Below are 25,070 nucleotides of genomic sequence, written 5' to 3' on the forward strand. Positions count from 1 at the left end.
CTTAATGAAAAGCAATTCTCATGCATCATCTCTTAAAAATAACAAAATAATTATAAATTCTAATTGTGAAATTATCAACAGCACTATTATTAATAAATAGTATAAAACAGAAAAAGGCTCTAACCACTTTGTCCTCCTGGTGGGAAGGTCCATGAAAGCAAGAAAGAAAGGACAGAGAAAGAAAAAGAAAGAATTACTACCATTCTGAAAGCAAATAGGAGTGTTAATAAATAATAAATTTTAGAAAAGTCTAAAATAACACCATTTAATTCAACTGTGAAAACTGTGATAAGAAAAGAATAATATAACAATTTTATTTAAAGTTTAAAGAGCATGCTGTGTTTTGTAGTAAGTAGTAAGATTCATGCAAACAGAACTATTTCCACAAGAGCAAATTAATTCCCCAATGTAATCAGAAAAAGATTTCTACATGAACAAATGATTTCCTGAATAATTAGTCTCTAACAGAAAAATTGACAAAATCATGAGAAAGATTCTGTATACACAGGCAATAAACACACACTATTCTTAGTTTTCCACCTAAATATTATAGAGCCTCATCCTAACAGTAAAAATTCTGTTTGCATTTGAAGTTTTTATATTGTTGCTAAAGCTCATTTTACCTTTATTAAACCACAGTGGGCTGTGTCTTACTAATTAAAAGAAGCTTTTACTATTGAAAAAATCACTGATGATAAAATTCTAATAATGAAACTAACATTTTTCCACATAGCATGTGACCATTTCTTTCAGTAAGGATAAGGATTACACCTGTGATTTCACTGGTATAGGTAATTCCTGGATGAGGAGACTCCCTTTACTAATTCAGGTCAGCATATTCTCTGAAACTTATAGTCAGTATTGCAAGTCTCTGACTATAAGTCAGAACCCTGACAGGGTTGCAACTCTGACTATAAGTTTCAGAGAATGTGAGGAGCTCCATTAGGTATCAAACCTGCAGCCCACATAGCAGCATTTACAACAATCCTGAGCACCACTCAGAACCAGATTAAAATGTAATTGGGAAATATTTAACAAAATAATATAATAAAACATAGATAACATTACATTTTTGAAGTCAATATGTGGCCTGACGGTATACTTATATGTAAATTAGCAGCCCCATTGCTATTTGAGTTTGACACTGCTGGTCTAGAACATTTAATAAATGTTTAATAAGTCATTTACACAGGATCATATGGCCAATATGTGTCAGAGGCAGGATATGAACCCAGGCCTTCCTGGCTTTGAGAGCAGCTTCCTGTCCAACTCATTATACTACATCTCTTCTTTAAGTTACAATCTTGAAATATAGATTCATGTAAGAAAAGTTCAATAAGCACTTTGGTGAGGCAATTGGGGTTACGTGACTTGCCCAGGGTCACAAAGCTAGCATGTGCCAAGTGTCTGAGGCTGGATTTGAAATCAGGTCCTCTTGACTCCAGGGCCAGTGCTCTATCCACTGCACCACCTAGCTGATGCAATATGACTTTTGGCCATCATTAATGCTCATTTCATGCTTTTATGATCTAAAATATATGAATACTTTTTTCACATCTTGGTCAGACAAAGTGATGACTACACTTCAAACATCTCCCTTCCATTTTCATGACCATACCACAACATTTCTTTTTCTCTTTCAATAGATAAATAGATGATGGATAGAAGCATCCAGCACATACATGCCTGTATACATATATGCATGCTTATAAAAAGAGAGACAGAGACAGAGAGAGATGTATGTAAAAGGACAATAAGAAGTACCTCCCCTGGCAAAGATGACCAAAAATGGCCATAGTCAATGTTGGAGGGGTTAAGGAATGATAGGCACACTACTATATTTCTGATGAAGCTATGAAATGGTATGATCATTTTGGAAAGCAATTTGTAATGACACAAAGTGACTAAAATGTTCATAACCTTTGAACCAGAGGCCCCCTTACTGGGCCTAAGGAAGCCATTGAAAAAAAGGTCCTCATATATACCAAAATATTTAGAGCAGTACTTTTTGCAATAGCAAAGAAATGAAAACAAAGGAGATGTCCACTAGTTACAGAACGGCTAAACACATTGTGGTATATGAATGCAATGGAATGGAAAGGAATAAAACATTACTGTGCTGTATGAAATTATCAATGTGATGAAGACAGAGAAGCTTGGAAAGATCTACATGAACTGATGCAATTAAGTAGGCAGAAGCAAGAAAACAACATATACAATAACTACAGCAATGAAAATGGAAAGATTCATACAACAAAAAATCAAAAATGAATGTTACAAGAATATAAAAATAAAACATGAGTCAAAGGAAGAGATATGAGAAGTCACCATTAATCTTTCCTCTCATAGAGATGGGAGGTTCGCAAGTTTTCCGCATTATACAAGTTTTGTGACTTTTTCAATATGTGGATCACTTGTGCTGACTTCTTTTTTTCTTTAAGAAATATTATTTGTTGGTTCTCTTGGTAGAATAAAGGGGGGATCCTGGGGGAAAATATGATGATGTTAAAAAAGATATTTTAAAAAAAACTTGTTTTAACAAGAAATATCTCTCTATTATACTTTTAGAAATTGTCATTATTTGAAATAAGAAACAATGCTCTGATCTGTGAAAATGTATGTAGATGTTATTTCTAGTACTTCGTTACCATGGACTTTATAGGACAGGAAAAGGTACTGAATCAATTATTTCATTGGCATAGGAAATTCCCTAATGAGGAAACTCCCTCTACCAATTCAGTTCAGGACCTTCTCTGCAACTTATATATAGTCTTAGAGAATTGCCTAGAGCAGAGGTGTACAACTCACTGTCCCCAGCTCCCAATGCTCCCAAGCATCCCCAGAACTAGATTAAAATATAATTGAGAAATGTTTAACAAAAATAAATTAAAATACAGTAAGATATAGATAATATTAATTTGTGGCTTTCTAATGCAGCTTGTGAGGATCCATTTCTATTTGAGTTTGATACCACTGGCCTAGAACAATGACTCAGTTAGTACATGTCAGAAGGACATAAACTCAGGTCTTTCTGACTCCAAGGCCAGCTGTCTATCGCTATGGCACACTGCCTACTTATTAAATCCTACTCATTTCATTTTGCAATGTTACTGCTATATACCCTTTTAGGCTGATTTCCTGAAATAAGGAATAATAGGCTCCCTAAAGTCAGATCATAGATTTCATTTATTCCTTCATCCAGTATTTATTAAGTATCTCCTATGTGCCAGGCACTATATTTGATGTAGATGATTTGACGAGATAAATGAAATAATCTCTGCCCTCGGGGAGTTTTTTGGTGGATTTTGAAGAGATGGCAGCCTAGTTTATTAAAGGGAGGAAGATTCCCAGTAGATTGCAGGTGTGAAGTACTCACCAAACTGAAAGAAAGTGACAGAATGTTCTCTTGATGCTGATAATTGTTAGAATAGACTTGTTAAGAAATCATCCCTTGGGTTCGTGTGACATAAGGTCTGGCAAACTTTGAGTGCATGGAAAACACAGCATTAGTGTTCAGTTTGAGTGACTGTATGAAAGTGGAAAGAGTAATTAGTGAAATGAAGCAGCTGTATAGAACTGGTGAGAGTGTTCAGTGCTGAGCCGGTGATTAGCTGTGTTGGTTGGAGAGATTGATTTTCAGGGAGTGTCGAGGGGTGAATGCCCAGGCAAACTAAGAGCACATTTGGAGACTCTGGGTAGACTCTCTGAGTCAATTCTATTTTCAGAGTGTGTAAGTGAATACTAAGTTATGAACACATTAGGACATTGGGTTATAGCATGAGTCAGGGGCAGACTTATGTCTGTGGAGCTGGTCAGAGAACTGTGAGGATCTGGCTCCTGATACCGAACCTCAATAATTCTGAAGCAGTGATGACAGAGCCTTGAAAGATACGGTCAGTCTGACTGGCACAATTCTGAGCCCCATGAATTTCTACACATGGGAAACAAAGTGCTAGAAAGAAAGGAGGATGGAGAAGAACGAGAGGATAGACATAGAGACATAATACAGGAATGCTTCTTAGATCGTGGCAATGGCTATGACCAGTAATGGTGGTGATGGTGGCGGTGACAGTAGTAGTAGTGGTAGTAGTGGTAGTGGTAGTAGTAATAGCAGCAGCAGCAGCAGCAGCACATAGATTGCTCCCTTATACTTTCTGGGACTGCCACCTCTCATTTTGGACACCATGCCTCTGTTTATGAGGCCTGAAGGATTGAGTTAGCCAGAAGCAGAGCGTGAGAATGTGTTAAACGCAAGGACCCGCCCGTTTCAGTGAGAGACCAAATAACTGCTAATTCTAAGACCTAAAATGCTATTAACTATCACGATGTAATGGGAAAAGCATAGGCCATAAAGTCAGAAGGCTGAGGTTTGAACCCAGGTTCTGCTACTTACTGGCTACCCTACTATGAGCAAGTCATTTAACTTTTCCAAGCCTCAAGTTCCTCCTTCATCAAATGCAATACCAATTTCAAGGCACTGTCATGAGGGAAAACCTTGGTAGATTGTATAGGGCTGCATAAGTGAGCCTCAACATCAGCAAATTTATCATTCAGAGAATGTCTGTACTTCTATTTCTATTGCCAATCATTGGCAGGTGAATGGAATATTCTTTAGTTTATTGCAATTACTACAACCTATGATAGTAGTAGTAACAGTAGTACTTTCATCAGGATGGGGACCATGTAGCAGCTAAACTCTCGACCTCACCCAAAACCTAACAGTGCTCTGGACACAGTAAGCACTGAGGACATACTTCTTTAAAATAATAATAGCTAGCATTTATATGGTTTTAAGGATTTTTAGCATTATGTGCTATTTGGAAGCATACAGCATTAAGAGTTGCAAAGATCTTTACATACATGATCTCATTTCATCCTCACAACAACCAAAAAAGATAGATGCTATTATCATTCCCATTTTATATACCATGAAACTGAGACTGAGAGGTTAAGTGACTTGCCAAGGGCCACACAGCTAGAAAGTGTTGGGTAGGATTTGAACTCAGGTGTTTAAATGAATACAATGAACGTTTGTTAAAAACAATCTAATGAACTCCCATGGCTTCAGCTCCCATGGATCCCAAATCTGTATCTCCTCTTCTGAGCTCCATACCCGCATCTCCGACTTCATTTGGACATCTTAACCTGGGCATCTGCAAAGCACTTGAAACTCAAAATGGTCAAGACAATTTCCCCAAATCATTTTCCTCCTTCTGTGACCCTAGTTATTCCACTTACCATCTGTGTGTTTTTGAAAAGTTGCTTAACCTCTCTAGACCTCGGCTTCCTCATCTATAAAACTGGGGGGGTGTTGCAGTTGAGTTATGATGATATCTAATGTCCCTTATATCTTGAAATCTTGAAATCCATGACCTAGGATCATATAATTTCTATCTATATTACCACCATCTACCTGGGCTCCTATATTTGAATCTTGGTGTTCAAAAATATATATTTAGGGGCAGCTAGGTGGCTCAGTGAGTAGAGAACCAGTCCTGGAGTCAGGAGGATCTGAGTTCAAATTCAGCCTCAGACACTTGACACATTTACTAGCTGTGCAACCTTGGGCAAGTCACTTAACCCCAATTGCCTTGCCTCCCCCCCTTAAAATATATATATATATATACATATATATATACATATATATTTAAAGGAGAAGGGGTCTAGCCTAATGCCATCTAGTCTAATGCCATCATTCTACAAGTGAGAAAAGTAAAACAGAGGAAGTGTAAAAAAAACTTGCCTTAAGGTTGTAGATCTAGGAAGTGTCAGAGCAGGAGTCTTAACCCAGGTCCTCTTATGCCAAATCCAACACTATTCAATAAACTCTAGTAGCTCCCTGTTACCCCCAGAGTCAAATATAAAATCTTTTGTTTGGCTTTTAAAGCCCTTCAAAATCTGGCCCCTTTCTATCTTACCAATCTTCTTATACCTTATTCTTTTCCATGAATTATTTTGATCCAGTGACACTAGCACATGACACTCTGTCTCACAGTTCTAAGTATTTTCCCTGACTGTTCCCCATGCTTTGAATGTTCTCCTTCCTCATCTGATTTTTAGCTTCCCTGTCTTCTCTCAAGTCTCAGGTAAGTTCTGCCTTCTACAAGAAGCCCTTCCCTGTCCTCCTTAATCTTAGTTTCTTCTCTCTGAGATTACCCTAATTTATGCTGTTTGTATATAGTTGTTTGCATGTAGTCTCCCTCATTAGACTATCTGCTGCTTGAGACTGTTGGTTGTTGTGTTATTGTTCATTCATGTCCAACTCTTCATGACCCCATTCAGGTTTATCTTGACAAAGATACTGGAGTGGTTTGCCATTTCCTTCTGAAGCTCATTTTACAGATGAGGAAACTGAGGCAAACAGGGTTAAATGACTTGCCCAGGGTCACACAGCTAGTAAGTGAATGAAGCCAGATTTGACTCGGGAAGATGAATCTTCCTGACTCCAAGCCCAGTGCTCTATCCACTGTGCCACCTAGCTACTTGAGAGTAGGAACTTTTTTATTTTTGCCTTTCTTTTCATCCTCATCATTTACCACAGCGCCTGGCACAGAGTGGGTGCTTAAAGAATGTTTGTTGACTGACTGCCCAAGCATTATCATTTTTTACTTTTATCTTCCTTACAGGATTAAAGTATTTAGTGCCAGAAAGGACCTTTGAGATCTCATCTAACTGTTCATTTTTCGGACAAGGAAACTGAGGTTCAGAGAATTGAAGTGGCTTGCCTACTGCCATATAGATATTAAGTAGTAAAGTCAGGATTTGATCTGTTTCTCTGATTCCAAATTCAGGGCTTTTCCATCAAAATTAGGTTCTCTTCACATATCCAATCAGTTATTATATTACCTCCCAAATATTTCTTCCAGTTGTCCCCTTTTCTCTGTTCCCATTGCCACCATGAAAGTATAGATGCTCATTAACACTTGTCCAGACTCTTTCAATGCCATCCTAACAGGTCTTCTCATCTCTAACTTGTACCTCCTCCAATCCATTCTTTGTACTGCTGGCAGACCTTTTCCTAATGCATAAATGTGCTCAGGCCACTCTTTGGCTCAAAGCCCTTTCTTTGGCAGGGATTTTTGCTCACTAAGTAATGTTTTGACTCCTTCTCCTGTTGCCACTCTCCCTTCCAAGCTTTGTCTCATGAGGTAGCTGAAGAAGTACTGTACCTGGAGTCAGATCTGAGGTAGCTTCCCTTCTTCCCCAGCTGCAAAGCTCTCACTAAGTGTCAGGTATGTGTTGATAAAAGCTGGATCATATCTATGTCCCTTCTAACTCAGGCATCTTATAATCCTATGCTTCCTTCCATTTTCTCCATACCCTATACAAACTGAACGACTCATCACCCTCCACACCTACCTTGCGCTTTTTTGTCTTTGTCCACATTTTTTCCTATGTCTGTAATGTCCTCTGCCCTAGACACATTCTCTAACCACTAAATACACACCCATCCTATGAAGTGCCAATCAAATGCCACTTATTAGCTCTGCAATGCTGGGCATCTCTCTCACCCTCACCTGTTTCCTCACTAGGAAACACTTTCAGTTTCCTCACCTTACTTTGGAGAGAGTGAAAGCATGTACCTCAAAATGTTGTGAGGATCAGATGAGGTGACATGTGTAAAGTGATCTGCAAACCTTAGGTGCTACATAAACGTTAGCTGCTATGAATAGCAATAGCTGTATGATTGTGCAAGCCTGTAAATAGCTCAGGAAGCTCTCTAGGATGTATTTACTAAGTGATAAGTCTAACTGGACTAACTGGACTCTTTATTAGTGAAAGCTCCTTATGAAATAGCCATAATGTATGCCTAAATTAGCAAATTAAAGTATATCCCTTCCAGTTAACATTGCTTTGCATTTATTCACTTAGTGTAGGTTCAAATTTCAGCTTCAATGTATTGGTCACCAAGGGCCCCAAAGCCTTCCCAAAGTCCCAGTCTGAAGCCTCATCATAACATGGACATTAACCTGTAAGTTAATAAAAAAAATTACTAAACCCAGCAACACCACTTCTAGGGTTATATTCCAAAGAGAACATAAAAATAGGAAAAGGACCCACATGTCCAAACATATTTATAGCAGCTTTTTTGTGGTGGCAAAGAACTGGAAATTGAGGGGGATGCCCATCAAATGGGGAATGGCTAAACAAGTTGTGGTATATGAATGTAATGGAATACTATTGTGCTATAAGAAATGATGAGCAGGCAGACTTCAGAAAAACCTGGAAAGACTTATATGAACTGATGCTGAGTGAGGGGAGCAGAACCAGGAGAACACTGTACACAGTTACAGCCATACTGTGCAATGACTAACTTTGATAGACTTGGCTCTTCTCAGCAATGCAAGGTTCTAAGACAACTTCAAAAGGCTCATGATGGAAAATGCTATCCATATCCAGAGAAAGAATTAAGGAGTCTGAATGAAGATCAAAGAATACCATTTGCTCTCTCTTTCCTATTTTGTTTTGTTTTGTTTCTTCTTTCTCGTAGTTTTTTTCCATTGGTTATAATTCTTCTTTACAACATGACTAATGTGAAAATATGTTTAATATGAATGTATACGTAGAATCTGTATCAGACTGAATGCTGTCTTGGAGAGGGGGGAGGGAAGGAAGGGGAAGAACTTTTAAAACTCCAAAGCTTGTAGAACTGAATATAAAACTAAAAATAAAGAAAGAAATAAAAAAGTATTAAGTGCCTACTATGTGCCAAGCATTGTGCCAAGTGCTGAAGATACAAAGGCAAAAGATAGACCTGACCTTGAGGAGCTCACAGTCTAATGGGAGAGACAACACACAAACAACTAAGTACAAATAAGCTTCATAGATGAAAAATTGGAAATAATCAACGGGGGCAGGTACTAGAATGAAGAAGGAGCAGGAAAGGATTCCTGTAGATTTTAGCTGGGACTCAAAGGAAGACAGGAAACTAGGAGGCAAACATTATGCACAAAAAGCACAAGCTGTGGCAAAGATTGGAAAGATTTCAAGTATGATTCCAACCAATAGATTGTGTCTACTTTGAGGACCAGTCTACCTAAGTATAGAGAAGCTCTACCACAAGGCTGCTTGCTTGGTAATGAATTCCCTGGTTGTAAAAAGTCATTAATCAAAGAAAAATTGCCAAATAGCTTTCAGTCAGGAGTACCTCCATTTTGCTTCTGCAGTGATGTTATCAAGAATGATGGTATCAAACCTGGAATCAGATGCTTACTAGCTGTGTGACCCTAGACAAGTCACTTAAACCTCTGTCTGCCTCAGTGTTCTCATCTGTAAAATAGAGACAGGGTTGTTGTGAGGATTAAATGAGATAATATGTTTAAGTGCTTTACACAGTGCTGGGCACAGAGTAGTTGCTTAATAAATGCTGGTTTCCCTCCTACAGGGTGAGAAGTTTGAAATATGATCAGGAAGGTAGTTTAGTGCCAGTTTCTAGAGAGCCTTAAATGCCAGACTAAGTTGTTTGTATTTTATCCCACAGGCTGCAGGGAATCACTAAAGATTTATGAGCAGAAGAAAGGTAATGAAGACTGAAATAATCTGGTAACAGTGTGAGTGGAAAGGAGAGAGTGGATACAAGAGCTATTGCTGATGCAGAATCAACAAGACTTGGCAAGTGACTGGAAACTGGGGTAAGGGAAGGGGAAAAATTAAAGATAATCCTGAGGTTTTGAGCCTGGATGATCTAAAGGGGAAACGGGAAGTTGGGTTTATAAGGCCCTTTATTTACAACAATCTTATAAGGTTGGGAGCATAAGTATTATTACTATTATTGTTTTGTAGGTGAGAAGGCTGATATTCACGTAGGTCATGTAGCTTACTCATGACCAAAGAGATAGTATAAGGCAAAGATAAGATTCAAATCAAAGTCTTCCAGCTCCTAGTCTTAGTGATGCTGCAAAAGTGCCATTCTAAGGCACTCTGTTAATAAAGAAATACAACATGGCATAGAAATTACATTCTTTACAGAGGGAAAGACTAAATCTTCTTTCCTAGTGAGGGGGAAATGGAACCAAAGGCAGGTCTTGGGGAGGGTGGGAGAGAGAGAAATTGCCATATTCAGCTTGTGATGACATAAAAAAAATTCAAGTAGAGGAGTCAAAGGGAAAAGATAAAACTAATTGGAAAGAGATGGGTGCCAGTGGAAAAGTAGATTTTGGGGTCATTCTTTAAAAGAATTGAATACAATTGAATGAAGGCTAATTCTACTATCAGACATGAGAAGATTGCTATCAAGGCTGCCATTTTGAAGTAAAACTATGGAAAGTACAACCAACTGTTTTTGTCATGAATTGTTTTGAATATTATGGGCCTTATTTTCAGACTGACATTGAAATCACTGACAGGTAGTTAATGTCTATAAGTTGCTGAAGAATTGAAGATGAAGATCACCCAAAGAGGAATGGAGATGTATATGTAGAGGGCAGAATGCAACATCTTCCAAACAAAGGATTGCAAAGGAGAAGTTGGGTGTAAAGGATGTCTTCTAAGAAATACATGGAAGAAAACAATGGACTGGTCATGTGACTCAGAGCATGAGAATGTATATATTACAGGGACTAATGATGAAACATGATATTACCCTCTTCTTGACAGAAAGGTGATGAACTCAAGATGAAAAACAGGACACTCATTTTTAGATACAGCCAAATGGGAATTTGTTTTGTTTGACTATGCATATTTGTTACAAGGGCTTTGTTTTTCTTTTTCCGATAGGAAAGGAATAAAAGGATGGGGTTATAACAACAACAAAAAAGGAAATAAGAGGGACACTGGGCCACCTTTTTTAAAGCAGAAAACAGAACAGAAGGAAAATCAAAAGGAAGAATAACTACAAGTTATACATTGAATTTTAGAAAAGTGAGTTATATGTAATCGAAAATTTCAGTTTCGTGAATAATCCTTTCTTTTTATCTGCATATAGAAATGTCTATTTTATTTGTGGTTTACATATCTAACTTATTATACTATCATTTCCTTGAGGGAAAGAACTGCATCACATACTTACGTATATGTATACATATGTATATATGTATATATCCCTGTCCTTGTCTAGTACAATGCCACACTATCCATAGTAGACACTTAATATTTAACAAATGTTAAATGGAATTATAAAACACTATATACGTGTGAGCTATCATTAGTAGGAGGGTTCTCTTTTCATACACCATCATAAGCTATCTATCTTCTAATTCTTTCTTCTACAATCATTTTGAAAAACATCTTTCCCACTCCTGCAAAATCTCTCTGCTGGCTCCTTCTACATTAACATCAGATTGCTTACTCTGAGTTTCACATGGTCAGACACTCTGACTGGTAAAGCTTAGTTCATCTTTACAATTCACCAATTCATGAAATTGGACTGCCATTTTCACAAAATCAAGCAAATAGTCACAGACTCACCAAATTTCAGAATTGGCAGAGAACCCAATGGCTCTCAGTCTAAACCATAGCTCAACAAGGTCTCCATATATAACATGTTGGGGATGTGGTTATTGAGCCTTTGCTTAAGGACAAACTCCAATGAGGAAGAACACACTAGATTAATAACTAGCATTTATGTAAAATGTCAAGGTTTGGAAAGCGTTTTCTATTTACTCAAGTCATTTGATTCTCCTGGCAACCCTATGAAGTAGGTGCTATTATCACCATTTTACAAACGAGGAAACTGAGGTTGAGAGATTGACTTTCTTGCTTAGGGTCACAAGGCTAGAAAGTATTTGGGGGGGGGCTGAAAATCAGGTCTTCCTGACTGCAATAAAACACTAGGCCACCTCTTAATCAGTCAACCAATCAACACGTATTTATTAAGCACATGTTCATGAGGTTTTCTTAGCAAAGATACTAGAGTAGTTTGCCATTTCCTTCTCTAGTGTGGCCCCATTTTACAGATGAGGAACTTAAGCAAATAGGGGTTGTGACTTGCCCAGGATCACATAGCTAGTGAGTGTCTGAGGTTAGATTTGAACTCAGATCTTCCTGACTCCAAGCCTAGTGTTCTATCAACCCGACCATCTAACTGCCCCTTATTAAGCACACACTATGTGCCAAACTCAGAAAACAAAGATTAAAAAAGAGGGTCTCTTCTCTCTAGGACCTTATAGTCTGTTGGAGAAAAGAGTTTACATGTGTGTATATGTGTATGTATATGTATATACAAACTAAATACAAAACAAATACAAGATAGATAAGAAAGGCATTAGCAGTTGAAGGCACCAGGAGAAACTGCAGGGAAGATAGTAGTACCTCCCAAGCACCTATTTTTATATGACTTAACTCATCAGGAAGCTCTTCCTAATGTTGAACCTAAAATTGTCTTTTTGCAATTTTTACCCATTTCTCCTATTTCTGCCCTCAAGGTCTCCTGAAAATGTCTAATCCCTCTTCTCCCATGACCATTCAATCCTTGAAAACTGCCGTATTTTCTCCAAGTTAGTCATCCCCAGATCTTTCAACTGATTTCCACATGACACAAACTCAAGGTTCTCTGCTATCCCGTTGCCTTTCTTTAGGTGGAATCATGGTCCTAGACCAAAGCATGTAGTCATCAGGGCACAAGGTAGCTAGGTGTTACCGTGGAAAGAGTGCTAGACCTGGAGTCAGGAAGACCTCAGTTCAAAGCCAGCCTCAGACACTTACTAACTGCGTGATCCTGGGAAAGTCACTTAATGTCTGCCTCTATTTTTCCCATTTGTAAAATGAAGATGATAAAAGCACTTACCTTCCACAGTTGCTGTAAGGATAAAATGAGATATCATTATCTCATTTTGCAAACCTTAAAGTGCTGTATAAATGCCAGCTATTATTTTTACAACAGTTTGAAGAACAGAGTATGGAAGAGGTCTAGGAAAGAAAGCATGAGAATTGTCTATGTTGCTTCATATAATTTAAATCCAATATTCTGGATTATCATAATACTAGTAAGTCACTCTAAGATACTACGTTAGACTCAGAGAATAATAATTTCATTTCCTCTATGGAGAGCCAATTACCAATTTGTCATCCTCCATTGGGGAGTAAAACAATCCATTCAGCATGCTACTTGGCATAGTGGAACTAAAAGAACCCATGGCCTTCTGGGACCCAACTCTACAGTGGGAATCTGTACATCTATGGGGAAACTGAGGAGAATGGAAGCTTGCTGCTTCAATGGGAAGGATGCTCTGGACTAAGAAAGGCCAGGGCAGAATCTGATCCATTTCAAAAAGCTTCAGCTAAAACTAATTATCTTTTTCACCTACAGAACTTACTGTTCTATTTTCTTTGAATCTGATACTCAGTTTCTGGGTTTTGTTTTTAGCCACTGGTATAGGGAACTCCTAATAAGTAAACTCCCTCTATAAATTCAGATTAACATCCATTCTACAAGACCAGACTCATTGGGAAAGACCCTGCCATTGGGAAAGATTAAAAGTAAAAGGAAAAGGGGATGGCAGAGGATGAGATGGATGGATAGTGACATGGAAACCACCTCTGCAAAATCAGAGGGTTGGACTTCATTCCACCCAGCCATTCCACTGTGCCCTCTAGAATACCTGTTCCATAGGCAACAAACTTCTCTTCATCTTAAATCTGTATCTCTCCCACTCCTTCCATCTACTAGCTCTTACTGAAACCTGGCTTCCCCTTGATAACATAGCCTCCCTGGCCACGCACTCCAGTACTGGCTGCACCACTCCTTCTCCTTGGCTCACTGAGCAAGGTGGGAAAGTTGGAATGCTCCATTCTCTTCATTGCCACTTCCAAGTTTTTCCCTTTCCTCCATCACTCACTTCTATGAATTTCACTTTCATGCTATTCATATCCACTACTCAATTAAAATCCTTGTAGCTGTTGTCTATAGGCTTCCAGGTGACTCCCCCTCCTTCCTCAAGGAGTTTAACACCTGGATCGCAGTTTTTCTCTACTCTTCAACTCCTGCCTTCATACTTGGGGAATTCAGCAAACATTCAGCAAAACTCTCCCCCAAAAACCCTAACCACTCAGTTCTTCAAGCTTTTCACCTCCCCTAAACTACTCCTACACCACACCACAGATACACACAAAGATGGTTGTACCCTTTATCTTGTTATCATCCACAAATATACCATCTCTATATTCAAGACTTCTGAAAATCCCTTATCTGACCACAATCTCATTGGCTTTTCATCTGTCCCTCTGCCTTCCCTTATAAATCCACACTCTTTATCCACATCATCACCTCCAATTCCTCAACCCCTCAGTTCTCTCCCTGGTCATCTTCCTTACACTAACCACTCTCTCCTCCCCATCTTGACCCCTTGGTGAGTCAGTTCAACTCTACATTGTTCTCTTTTGAATCCCTAACCCCCAGCAATACCAATTACGCCAAGCCAAAACTCAGCCTTAGATCACTCCCACCCTTTGTCACCTTCACTCCTAAACACATGCTGCTGAGCAAAGGGAGAGAAAATCACACAACCATCCTGACAGATTTACCTCATAGTTATGCTGTATAAACTCAACTAGGCCCTCACTGCTGCTAGGCAATCCTACTATAACTCTATTTAATCAGCTCACTATCTCACTCTCCGCAGTGGCTCTTCCAAATCTTTTTATACCTCCTTGAACCTCCCTGCATCCCCCCTGCCCTCACTCTCTTAGCTGAGAACCTTGCCTCATATTTTACAGAAAAATTGAGGCCATCCTCCAAGAACTCCCTTCTCTCCCCTCTTCTTCATCTATTACTCAGATGCCTCCTGCCACTTTCTCCTCCCTGTCTCATGATGGGCTTAGTCCTTACCAAGGCTAACCTCTCTACTTGTTCAAATGAGTCCATTCCATGTCTTCTCCTCCAACATACTGCCCCCTCCGTCAACCTTACTCTTTCACTTATTTTCAATCTCTCCCTGTCTACTGGCTCATTTACTACTGCCTACAAACATGGCAATGTTTCCCCTATATGGGAGAAAATCCTTCACTTGATCTTCCATCCCCACTAACTATAGCCCTATATCTCTTCTGCGTTTCATAGCTAAACTTCTTAAAAAGGACATAGGTAATTTCTAGCCAAAATAGGTGCTCCCATTTTCTCTCTTCTCACTCTCTTCTTAACCCTTAACAACCTGGCTTCTGACCTTACCATTCCACTAAAACTGCTCTCTCCAAAGTGACTAACGACCTCTTAGTTGCCAAATCCAATGGCCTTTTCTCAATCTTTATTCTCCTTGGCCTCTCTGTAGCCTTTGATGCTGTTGATCACTCTCCTCCTTGATACTCTTTTCCCTCTATGTTTCAGGAATACCGGTCTCCTGATTCTCTCACTACTTATCTGATCACTCCTTCTCTGTCTCCTTTGCTGGATCTTCAACCAGATCACATCCTCTAATCTTAGCTGGCCTTCAGGGTTCTGTCCTAAGTATTCTTCTCTTCTCTTCTCTCTTTATACTACTTTTGACTTGATGGATGATCCCATAGCTGCAGCGGATTTAATTACTACCTCTCCGCTGATATTCTTAAGTCTAACTACCCTGCACCAATCTTTCTACTGATCTCCAATCTTGCATCTCTAACTACCTTTCAGACATCTCAAACTGGAGGTCCAGCAGACATCTTACAGGTAATATCTCCAGAATGGAACTCATTATCTTTTCCCCTAAACTGTTCCCCCTGGTATCTTCCCTATTACTGTAGAGGGCAATATCATCTTCCCAATTCCTCAGGCCCACAATCTGGGAGTCATCCTTCACTAATTCTCACCATACATACCCAATTTATTGCCACAGCCTGGCAAATAGTAACATCTCTCCATTATGTCCCCTTTTTGCCTCTAACACTGCCACTACTCTAGTATAGACCTCATCACCTCAGGCCTGGATTATTGCAATAGACTACTGGTGGGTGTGCCTGCTTCAAGTTTTTCCCCACTCTAATCCATCTTCCATTCAGCCACTAATGTGATTTTCCTAAAGCAGAGGTCCAATCATGTGACACCCTCCCCCCCCGAACCCCACCACTTAATAAACTCCAGTTGATTCCTATCACCTCTAGGATCAAATACAAAATGTTCTATTTGGCATTCAGTCTTTCACAACCTAGCCCCCTCCTACTTTTCCAGTCTTCTTACTCCTCACTCCCTGACACATACTCTTTGATTCAGTGACACTGGAGTCTTGGCTGTTCCTGAATGAGACAATCCATCTCTTAGCTTCAAGTATTTTCTCCGGCTCTCACCCATGCCCAGAACACTCATGCTCACTCCAACTACTGACCACCTTGGCTTCCTTTAGGACCCAACAAAATCCTACCTTTTACGGGAAGCCTTCCCCAACCCCTCTTAATCTCAGTGTCTTCCCCCTGTTAATTATTTATAATTTATCCTGTATATCATTTGCTTTGTATATATTTGTTTTCAAATTGTCCTCCCAATAGATTGTAAGCTTCTTGAGGGCAGAGACTGCCTTTTGGCCTCTTGTTGTATCCCCAGTGCCTAGCATACAGTAGGCATTTAACAAATGTTTGATTGGTTGATTGATGACCTCTAAAGTCCTTTTCACCTCTAAATCTATAATTTTGTGACTCTAAATCATGGAATATGAACCTACGGTCCTCCAAAGTATCAAAGTATCATCACAATTGTTTATATTTGCTTAAATAGTTAAGTTTAATTTTGGAATAAGTCATCTTAGACAAAAAAAATGAATTAATATTTCAAAAAAAATTGAAGTGCCATGTTACCTCCATCTGGCCATGCAATTCATTTATTCTTTTTTTGCAGTATTCTAAATTTGTCCTCAAGAGAGAATTGATTAATTTTTTAGGGATGGCTTCACATGGAAGAACCACAAAATTAAAATGAAAGCTTATTTTATCTTACTTTATCAGCAGATTGCTAAACTAACTTGAAAAAACAACTGTATAATTAAATTTTATACTACAAAGAGCAATCTGCTTTTTAAAAAATCTTTGTAACAATATTCTACCCAAATTTCACTGGATTCAATAATTAGATATGACAGAAACAAAGCAATGTGTTAAATGTCTACTAGAAGTAAGAGGCCATTGCCGTTATATGAGGCAGTTGAGACTAGTTGAAGGGATACCATGAATGCACCATTCTGTGGTTATTGCTGCTCCTTAGATCCTCTCAATGGAATGTAAGCTCCTTGTAAGCAGGAACCGTTTTCTTTTAGGCACCTATTAAATGTTATTGCTTCATCTGCATGGTCCAGTGGAAATAGAGAACTTGTATTCAATTTCACCTGCTTGACCTTGAACAAGTCATTAACCTCTCTGGTTATGTTTCCTCATTGGTAAAATGAAAGGACTCGACTAGATTTTTTTCCCCTTTTGTTAAGGGGATTTGTTCTGTGAAGTCTGGAATCATTCATTCATCAAAAATGTTAATAGAACCACTGAAAAGATGAATTTCCAGAAGATTTATTATGCACACACTACAAATGTTAGTCCTTAGTATTTTTATTTTTGTTTTGGTTGTTTAGTGTGCAATATGTTTTTGTATGCAGGTAGTAAAAAGAAAAAAAAACTTTGCTCTTCCAAAAAGATAATTCATATTAAGCTTAAAAGTATGTCATGAAAAGATATTTTTTCAGGGAGTCTATTATAAAACATTTATCAGCACACCCCTGTTTAAAGTTTAAAAGGAGGAAGAGGGAAATGAGAACATAAAGTGACTGCAAAGGGACACCTAGGGAAATTGCAAAGTAGGAATCTGTAGTAATCCAAAGAGAAAAATTAAGAGGAATTGAAGGAACATTATTAGTTGCACACCAAATTTTAAAAAAGAATAATGAGAAGATATGGCAAATAGTCCTTATGATGTCAGAGTAATATGTTAAAATACTTTCCCATAAAGAATCTAGGTAAGTATAAAATTGGTTAGCAAGATACATTGAGGAGGTAACTGAGGATAACAGCTGTCATAAAGTCTTAAAGGACCTTAAAGCACAGTTGATTTCAGTGTAGACCTCTTTACTTAAGCATATTTGTGTAAGCACAAGCTTACATATTTAAGCAAATATAAACAATCTGCTAAAGTGAGGTCAGCTGCTCCATGCTACAAAAGCTCACCTCTCTAAGATAATATTCTAACAGTGATATTCTACAGCCACAACCCATGGAATGCCACTGCCTCAGAAGAATTAAAATCACAAGTCACCCAAAAGGGCAGTGGACATATATGTGATGGGTTAAAGTCATCTATGAAATGTTACCAAGAATGATTTGTACATGTGAAGCAAGATGAAAGTCATCATCAAGGATAGGTGGTCTCATGGAATGGAGAGAAACGAGTTGAACCTCTGGTCATAGGACCCAAGTTTAGATCCCAGCTCCATCACTTGCCACCTGGGTAATATTGAAAAAACCACTTAACCTAGCTGGGCTTCAGTTTCTTCATATGTAAAATGAGAGTGTTGGTCTAGAGAGCCTCTGAGGTCTCTCCCAGCTCTAGCTTTATGACCCTAAGATTAGAAATTTACTGGCTATATATGAATGACCCATGAATGTCAAGAAAAGGAGGTGGTGTAGTTATATAGTAAGACAGAAGGACAACAGATGGACATTCTGAGTGACATGAGGACATTCTACATTGATATTTGTAGAATATTTTAGAGAAAACCCTCAAATTCACTGAGAAATCCTCTTTGGAGAATATCAGAATTAACAATAACTAATAATCAACATATTACATATATTTAACTTATCACCACCAACATGAATTTGACCTATTTATTATGAAAATAGGAATAGAACGAAAGTAGGTTTTTTTTTAAAGGAAAAACAATGGAGGAAATTATCCATGCTAAAACTAAAAGTTGGCAAATTAAAACTAATTTCCTAGAAAACTTTCTATCGCTGGCCAATTTATAAACATAATGTTTTCAAAACACATCTGAAAATCATCTGGGAACTTTCTTAGACAAATATGCCATAATGGAAAGGACACCATAAGTGGACCTGGGTTCAAATACCACCTCTGACACCTTACACATGTTACTTAAGTCATAACCTATGCCACCCACCTGCTTCTCTTTCACTTTCCTCATCTATAAAAAAGTATGGTGCTGGATCTAATAATCTATAATGTCCCTTTCAGCTGTCTCGGCAAAGATACTGGTTTGTCATTTCCTTCTCTAGCTCCTTTTACAGATAAGGAAACTGAGGCAAACAGGTTAAATGACTTGCCCAGGGTTGCCCAGCTAGTAAGTGTCTGAAGCAAGATTTGAACTCAGGAAGCTGAGTCTTCCTGACTCCAGGTCTGTCATTTTATCCACGGTGCCACCTAGCTGCCTGATTGGATAATCTGCTGGATGAGACTGGAATAAAGTCAAAGCTTTAGTTTCTTCCTTTATAAAATGAGGGATTTGGATCAGGTGATCTCTAAAATTCCTAGCAGCCCCTAAACGTATTTCGGATATATAGGTGGTCAAGAAAAAAAAGAGAAATAGCATCAACCATTATTTATTCCTCAGTTTAGAGTGTGAAATAAGCAGGGTTTGAATCCCGGCTTTTTTTTACTATCTGTGTGACCTTGGATAAGGGAGAAGAGAAGGGAACAAGCATTTTTTAAGTACATTACTATGTGTCAGGTAATATGCCTTACGAATATTATCTCATATGATCCTCACAACAACTCTGTGCGGCAGGTGCTCTCGATAACCTCATTTTATAATTGAGAAGACTTAAGTAGGCAGAGGTTAAATGACATGTCTAGGTCACATACCTAGCAAGTGTTTGAGACCAGAGTTGAACTTGGGTCTTCCCGACTCCAGGCCCACAACTCAATTAAGCTGCACCACCTAGCTACTTCTCTTTCAATTTCCTCATCTGTAAAAGGAAGATGTTGAACCTGATGACATTTAATGTCCCTGTCAGCTCTAGATCTATAAATTTATGAACTTGATCCTATAATCTAAGGCTAGATTGGAATAAAACCAAAATCTGCACCCTACAAAAGTAAAGGGGAAAACTAAGTCAAAGTCCTGGATAACTCAGCCTGAAGAAAACTTCTTTTCCCTGACATAACAAGACGTAAGTGGAGTTTTTTGCTTGGATGATTTGAATAATGACCTCAATTATCTGTTTCATTTTGCTATTGTAAACCTGGCCATAATTAAATATGCTAAACACAAGTCATTAAATTTGGCTATCCTGCTTAAGCCAAGTCATCCACATACCTTGTTTGAGCGCAAAGACACTCGCCCTCCACAGCGCGCACAGAATTTCGTTTGGCAATATGAACAGTTATGGCCACATCCATCGGCAAATTTTGTTTTGTGGCAGATGCCACAGGTGGGAGCATCCCCCTTCTGCTCCTGCTGCTGCTGGGATTCTTCCCCCATCTTCTTGACCTGCTCCTTGTACATTTCAAACTGCTGGTGCAACTTCCTGTTAGGAAAACAGATGGAAAAAAAGAAATTAGGTTCCTAATGGAAAAAAATAAATAATTCAATTCTCAAAAAAAAAATTATCCTAAGGTTACATAACATTTATTATGAGAAGTCTTTGAAAATGTTCAAAACGACATAGACATAATATTTAGCAGGATGTAGAAAACAAAATAATGCAATTTGATCATTTCAAGAGGAATGTGGCTTTGGGATATTCAGTCATGCCAATACTGCAGAAAGTTTGGCTCTCTTTATAAATATTAGCTCAAACCTAAATTCATCACATAGATATAAACATAGGGAGAAAGTCAGCCTGACATCTAGTTGGCATAAGATACATTGAACTAGATTTACTTGGATCCAACTCTAAAATTTTCTCTTGTTACCTGTAAAATACCCAGATATCATTATGTCTTTCAAGTGCTGTCTTAAAATGATATAAGTAAGACTAGCTTAGGAGAGGAAACACGTCATAGTAGTAAGAGCCCTGAGCTTGGAGTTAGAAGGCCTACATCTAAATCCTACCTTGGGAATTTGCTAGTTGTGTGATCACAGCCAAGTTATTTAACCTCTCAAAGTCTCTGTTTACCCATCTGTAAAATGGGAATAGTAATGCCTGCAGTACTTGTTTCAAAGGGCTGTCATGAGAATCAGATGCTATGATATATCACAAACCTTAAGGTGCCCTGTTGTGATGATGATGATGATGATGATGATGATGATGATAACCTATATTTTGTAGCGCTTTACAGCTGGCAAGGTAGCTTCCATACATTTTCTCATTTAATCTTCGTGACCATCCCATGAGGTATCAACTACAAGTATTATTGATCTCATTTTTAAAATGAGAACAATGGGTCTGAGAGAGGTCATAGAACCATAAATCCAGAGCTAAAAGGGACCCCTAATCCAGACACTTCATTTTATAGGAGAGGAAACTGAGGTTCAAGGAGGTTAAGTGACTTGCCCAAGGTCACTTAGACATCAATCTTCAGACAAGAGATTTGAAAATAGATCTTCTTACTTTAGAAACAGTGTTTTTTTCCACTGTAACCCTCTACCTTACCCCTCACACAGGGAAGATACTACTAAATTCCATAAATGGGATTTGAACCCACTTTTCTCCTCACTGCAGGTCCACAACCCTTTCCACAATATCATGACATTACTATTATTATTTTGGAGAAATGAAAAATGAAGTTCATTTGGCAAAATAAATATAAGACTAAGACTTTCCTGAATCTACTTCTAAAATCTCAATGGCATTCATAGTATAGGGAGGCCCCTTCATGATGTTTTTGAGTGATTTTTAAAAAATTGTTTCCAAGTAAAAATGGCTTCATGTTTTTTTTACTAAGAGGATAGGAAGGGAACTGACCACCTTTTGGCTTTTAAAGTAAAACCAGGACCCACGAGCCCCAAATAGCTGAGACCTAGTCTCAGTTGTGGTGCCTGCAAAACTCAGACATCATGAGGGACATCGGATGATTGGCTTCACTAATTAGTTAAATCTGTTCAAGAGTCTGGACACCAGTTGGCAGACAAAATAGTGCGAAATATTAGAAGTGGAACCAGAGAAACTGTACCAAAAAAAAAGTAGAGCCAAGTTTTAAAAACATAGATGACCCACACCCACATCTCACCTCCACCCGAAAACAAGTGAAGTTTCAGTTAATCTAGTTCTAAACAAAATTTTAAATTTACAGTATATTTCTTCTGAAATATTCAAAATATTTTTAAATGGCTTCAAATATTTTTCTAAAGTCAGTGACTATTAGAAAAAAAGGGCTGCAGAGGTCCTGAAACTCATTCCTCAGTTTCTCCCACTTGTAATAGCTGTCTGCTCTTGGTGCCCCCACCTATTCTTCTCTAACTTATTCTTCAGTCCCTTTCTATCTGACTTTCAACCTCATCGCTCATCTGAAACTGCTTTGTCCAAAGTTACCAATGAGCTCTTGATTGCCAAATCTAATGGCCTGTTTTCATTCCTCATCCTTCTCAATCTCTCTACAACATCTGACAATGTTAATAATCACTCTCCCTTCCTGGATATTCTGTTCTCTAGGTTTTCTGGACACTGCTTTCTCCTGCTGCTTCTCCTACATATGTGGCTACTCTTTCTTAGTCTCCATTGGTCAATTGTTATCCATGTCTTTCCCCATCTTGGCAGATATGTCCCAAGGCTCTGTCCTGGGCCTTCTTCTCTTCTTTCTCTCTCTTAGTGATCTCCTCAGCTCCTATGGATTCAATTATTATCTCTATGCAGATAAACTCACAGATCTATATATCCAGCCCCATTCTCTCTCCTGAGTTCCAGCCCCACATCCGCAGCCACCTTTTGGACATTTCGATCTGGATGTTTAATAGATGTCGCAAACTTAACATGTTCAAAACAGAAATTATCTTTTGCCCAAAATCCACCCCTCTGAACCTTCCCATTTTTGTTGGAGTGGGTACCTAATGCCCCAAGTTCACAACCTCAGACTGATCCTTGATTATTCATTCTCCTTTGTCGTTTGCCCACTGTATTCAGACAGTTGCCAAATCTCATCAATTCTACCTCCACATCTCTCACATCTGTCCCCTTCTCTCTACTCACATGGTTACCATCCTTATTCAGTCTTTCATAGCTTGTCACCAGGACTATTACAATAGCCTCCTAATGGGTCTCCCTACCTCCAGTATCTCTTCTCTCCAAAACATGGGGAGGACCCAAAATTGATAGGTAAGACTTTTTTTGCTTGGTCTCAGGTGACAGAATAAGGACTAGGAGATGTAAGTTGCAGAGTCAAATTTAAGTCTGAAATCAAGAAAAAAAACTTTCTAACAATTCAAGGCATCCAAAAGTAAGATGGATTCCCTAGGGAGGCAATAGGTCCCCCATCATAAGAGATCTTGAAGCAAGGGCTGAATCATGAGTTGTCAGGTATGTTGTAGTAGATTCCTTTTCAGGCACAAGTTTGGTCTACCTGGACACTGAAGTCCCTTCCAACTGTGAAATTCTGTGATTTTGAGGTTCGTTTTTCCATATCATATTTAAATTATAAGGAAGACAGATAGTTTTCTTGACCTTGACTCTAACCACAAATAGCTCATTGTTTTTCCCTGCCTGTACTCCCACTGTGCTTGGGTATAGCTCTGAGAGATACACAGATGGTTTCAAGGCAGGGGTTGACAACCTATGGCCTCTGTACACAAAGAAGGTATGTTATCCAACTTTAAAGGTTTAAAAATGGGTACAGAGGCAACCAAAATCAGAGTGGAAGAAACAGACTAGAAAGATAGGAGGAGTCGTGATAAAGGTGAATAGTGGATTTAGCTTGTAAGAGAATAGACATAGACGTAAAAGAGGCTAGAGAGTAGAATTTCAAAGTTCTAAATCTTACTTATGATGTTTTCCTATTATATAACAACAAACATTTGTATGTCTAATCTTGGGCCATTTTCCCAATAACCTTGCCAGCTGCCTTGTTTCTTAGACCAGGGCTGTCCAACCTTAAGTTTTTATTGAAACAATAGACAATATATTTTGATTTGCCATTTTAGTGAGAACTCTGCAGTAGCTCAACTTCCTTTACTAAAGCATTTATGTAAATTTCTATGCTAGTAGGCAGGCCGCATACATCCCACTGCAGGCAGTTTGGACAGCCCTGTCTTGGACCACAGATACTTCCCTAAAGGTTTAAATCCTTTCATCTCTGGCACCTCTGTCCAGAGTACTGGCTCTTCTGTTTGGTGGCTGCCTCACTTGGCTAACCATCAAATCAACTTTACCATTGCTCTTGAAAGGAATATGTTAATCACTTTCATAATGGCTCCATTTACCATCCCTATAATTTTCCAATCCAATCCACCACTCTACTATGTATGTTGTATTCCCCCACTATAATGCAAGCTGCTTAAGAGTAGGCACTGTTTTTGCTTTAGTATTTGTAACTCTCCTCCTCCCCACCCCACTTTTTACATAGTGCTTAGCACATAGGAAGCACCGAATAAATGCTTTTTTCATCCATTGATTCACTCTTTCTAGCGTATAGGTTAGCTACCACCACCACCCTCTCCTTCATACACTTTGTGAAAAATAAGAGTCCATCTTTCACTTGTGAAAGCCAATGTACTCTACCATTCTACCTTTTGAGAGGAATCTTCTTTTCCCACATCTTGCTCCTTAGAATCAACAGCTTTCCCCATCGTCATTCCAAATACTTATCAAAGAAGAAAAAAGATTAAAACCTGGAAAGATTGGTAACCCCAACATTGTGCCAATCCATGCCCTCACCTGGGATGGGACTGTATTGGAAAGAAATTGTAATGGGAAAAAATAGTGATACATCAACCAGCTTTCACAGAAGAAGAGGTACCTTCGCCATAAGTTGATTGAAATAGACCATAGGAGTTTCAAGAGGGCAGGATTTGAGTTTATCTAAATATATTTCAACCAGCCATGTATAGTAGAGTACTTTAATAAGTTTGTGGAATAGAACTGATATGAACTGAACAGAAATGAACTGAATTAAACAGCCTAAAAAAAGTAAAAGAATAGATGGACCATAACATCATCTGCACTATTGATTTATCCAATCTTAGATGAAAGGGAAGAGAATGCCAAGGAGAAAATGATATAGATATGGTCATTTTCACATCTTGCCTAGAAGAGTATGAATCTAGTACCCTTCTTGGAGATAGCACAGGAGAACT

General features: G+C 38.5%; 1 protein-coding gene across 1 annotated transcript in view; it reads right to left on the reverse strand.

The window, feature by feature from the left end:
- LOC118834859 (regulating synaptic membrane exocytosis protein 2-like) overlaps nucleotides 1–24,563 on the reverse strand; it is a 33,843-nt gene extending 9,280 nt beyond the window's left edge. Inside the window, exons 1-3 of the mRNA XM_036742302.1 lie at nucleotides 24,496–24,563; nucleotides 20,160–20,370; nucleotides 125–136 (exon numbers count right to left, since the gene is read on the reverse strand). Coding sequence (XP_036598197.1) covers nucleotides 125–136; nucleotides 20,160–20,370; nucleotides 24,496–24,563 — 291 coding nt within the window. The remainder of the gene's footprint in view (nucleotides 1–124; nucleotides 137–20,159; nucleotides 20,371–24,495) is intronic.
- Between the last annotated feature and the right edge of the window lie 507 nt (nucleotides 24,564–25,070).

This window comes from Trichosurus vulpecula, chromosome 1 (genome assembly GCF_011100635.1).
Source record: "Trichosurus vulpecula isolate mTriVul1 chromosome 1, mTriVul1.pri, whole genome shotgun sequence".
Lineage (NCBI taxonomy): Eukaryota > Metazoa > Chordata > Mammalia > Diprotodontia > Phalangeridae > Trichosurus > Trichosurus vulpecula.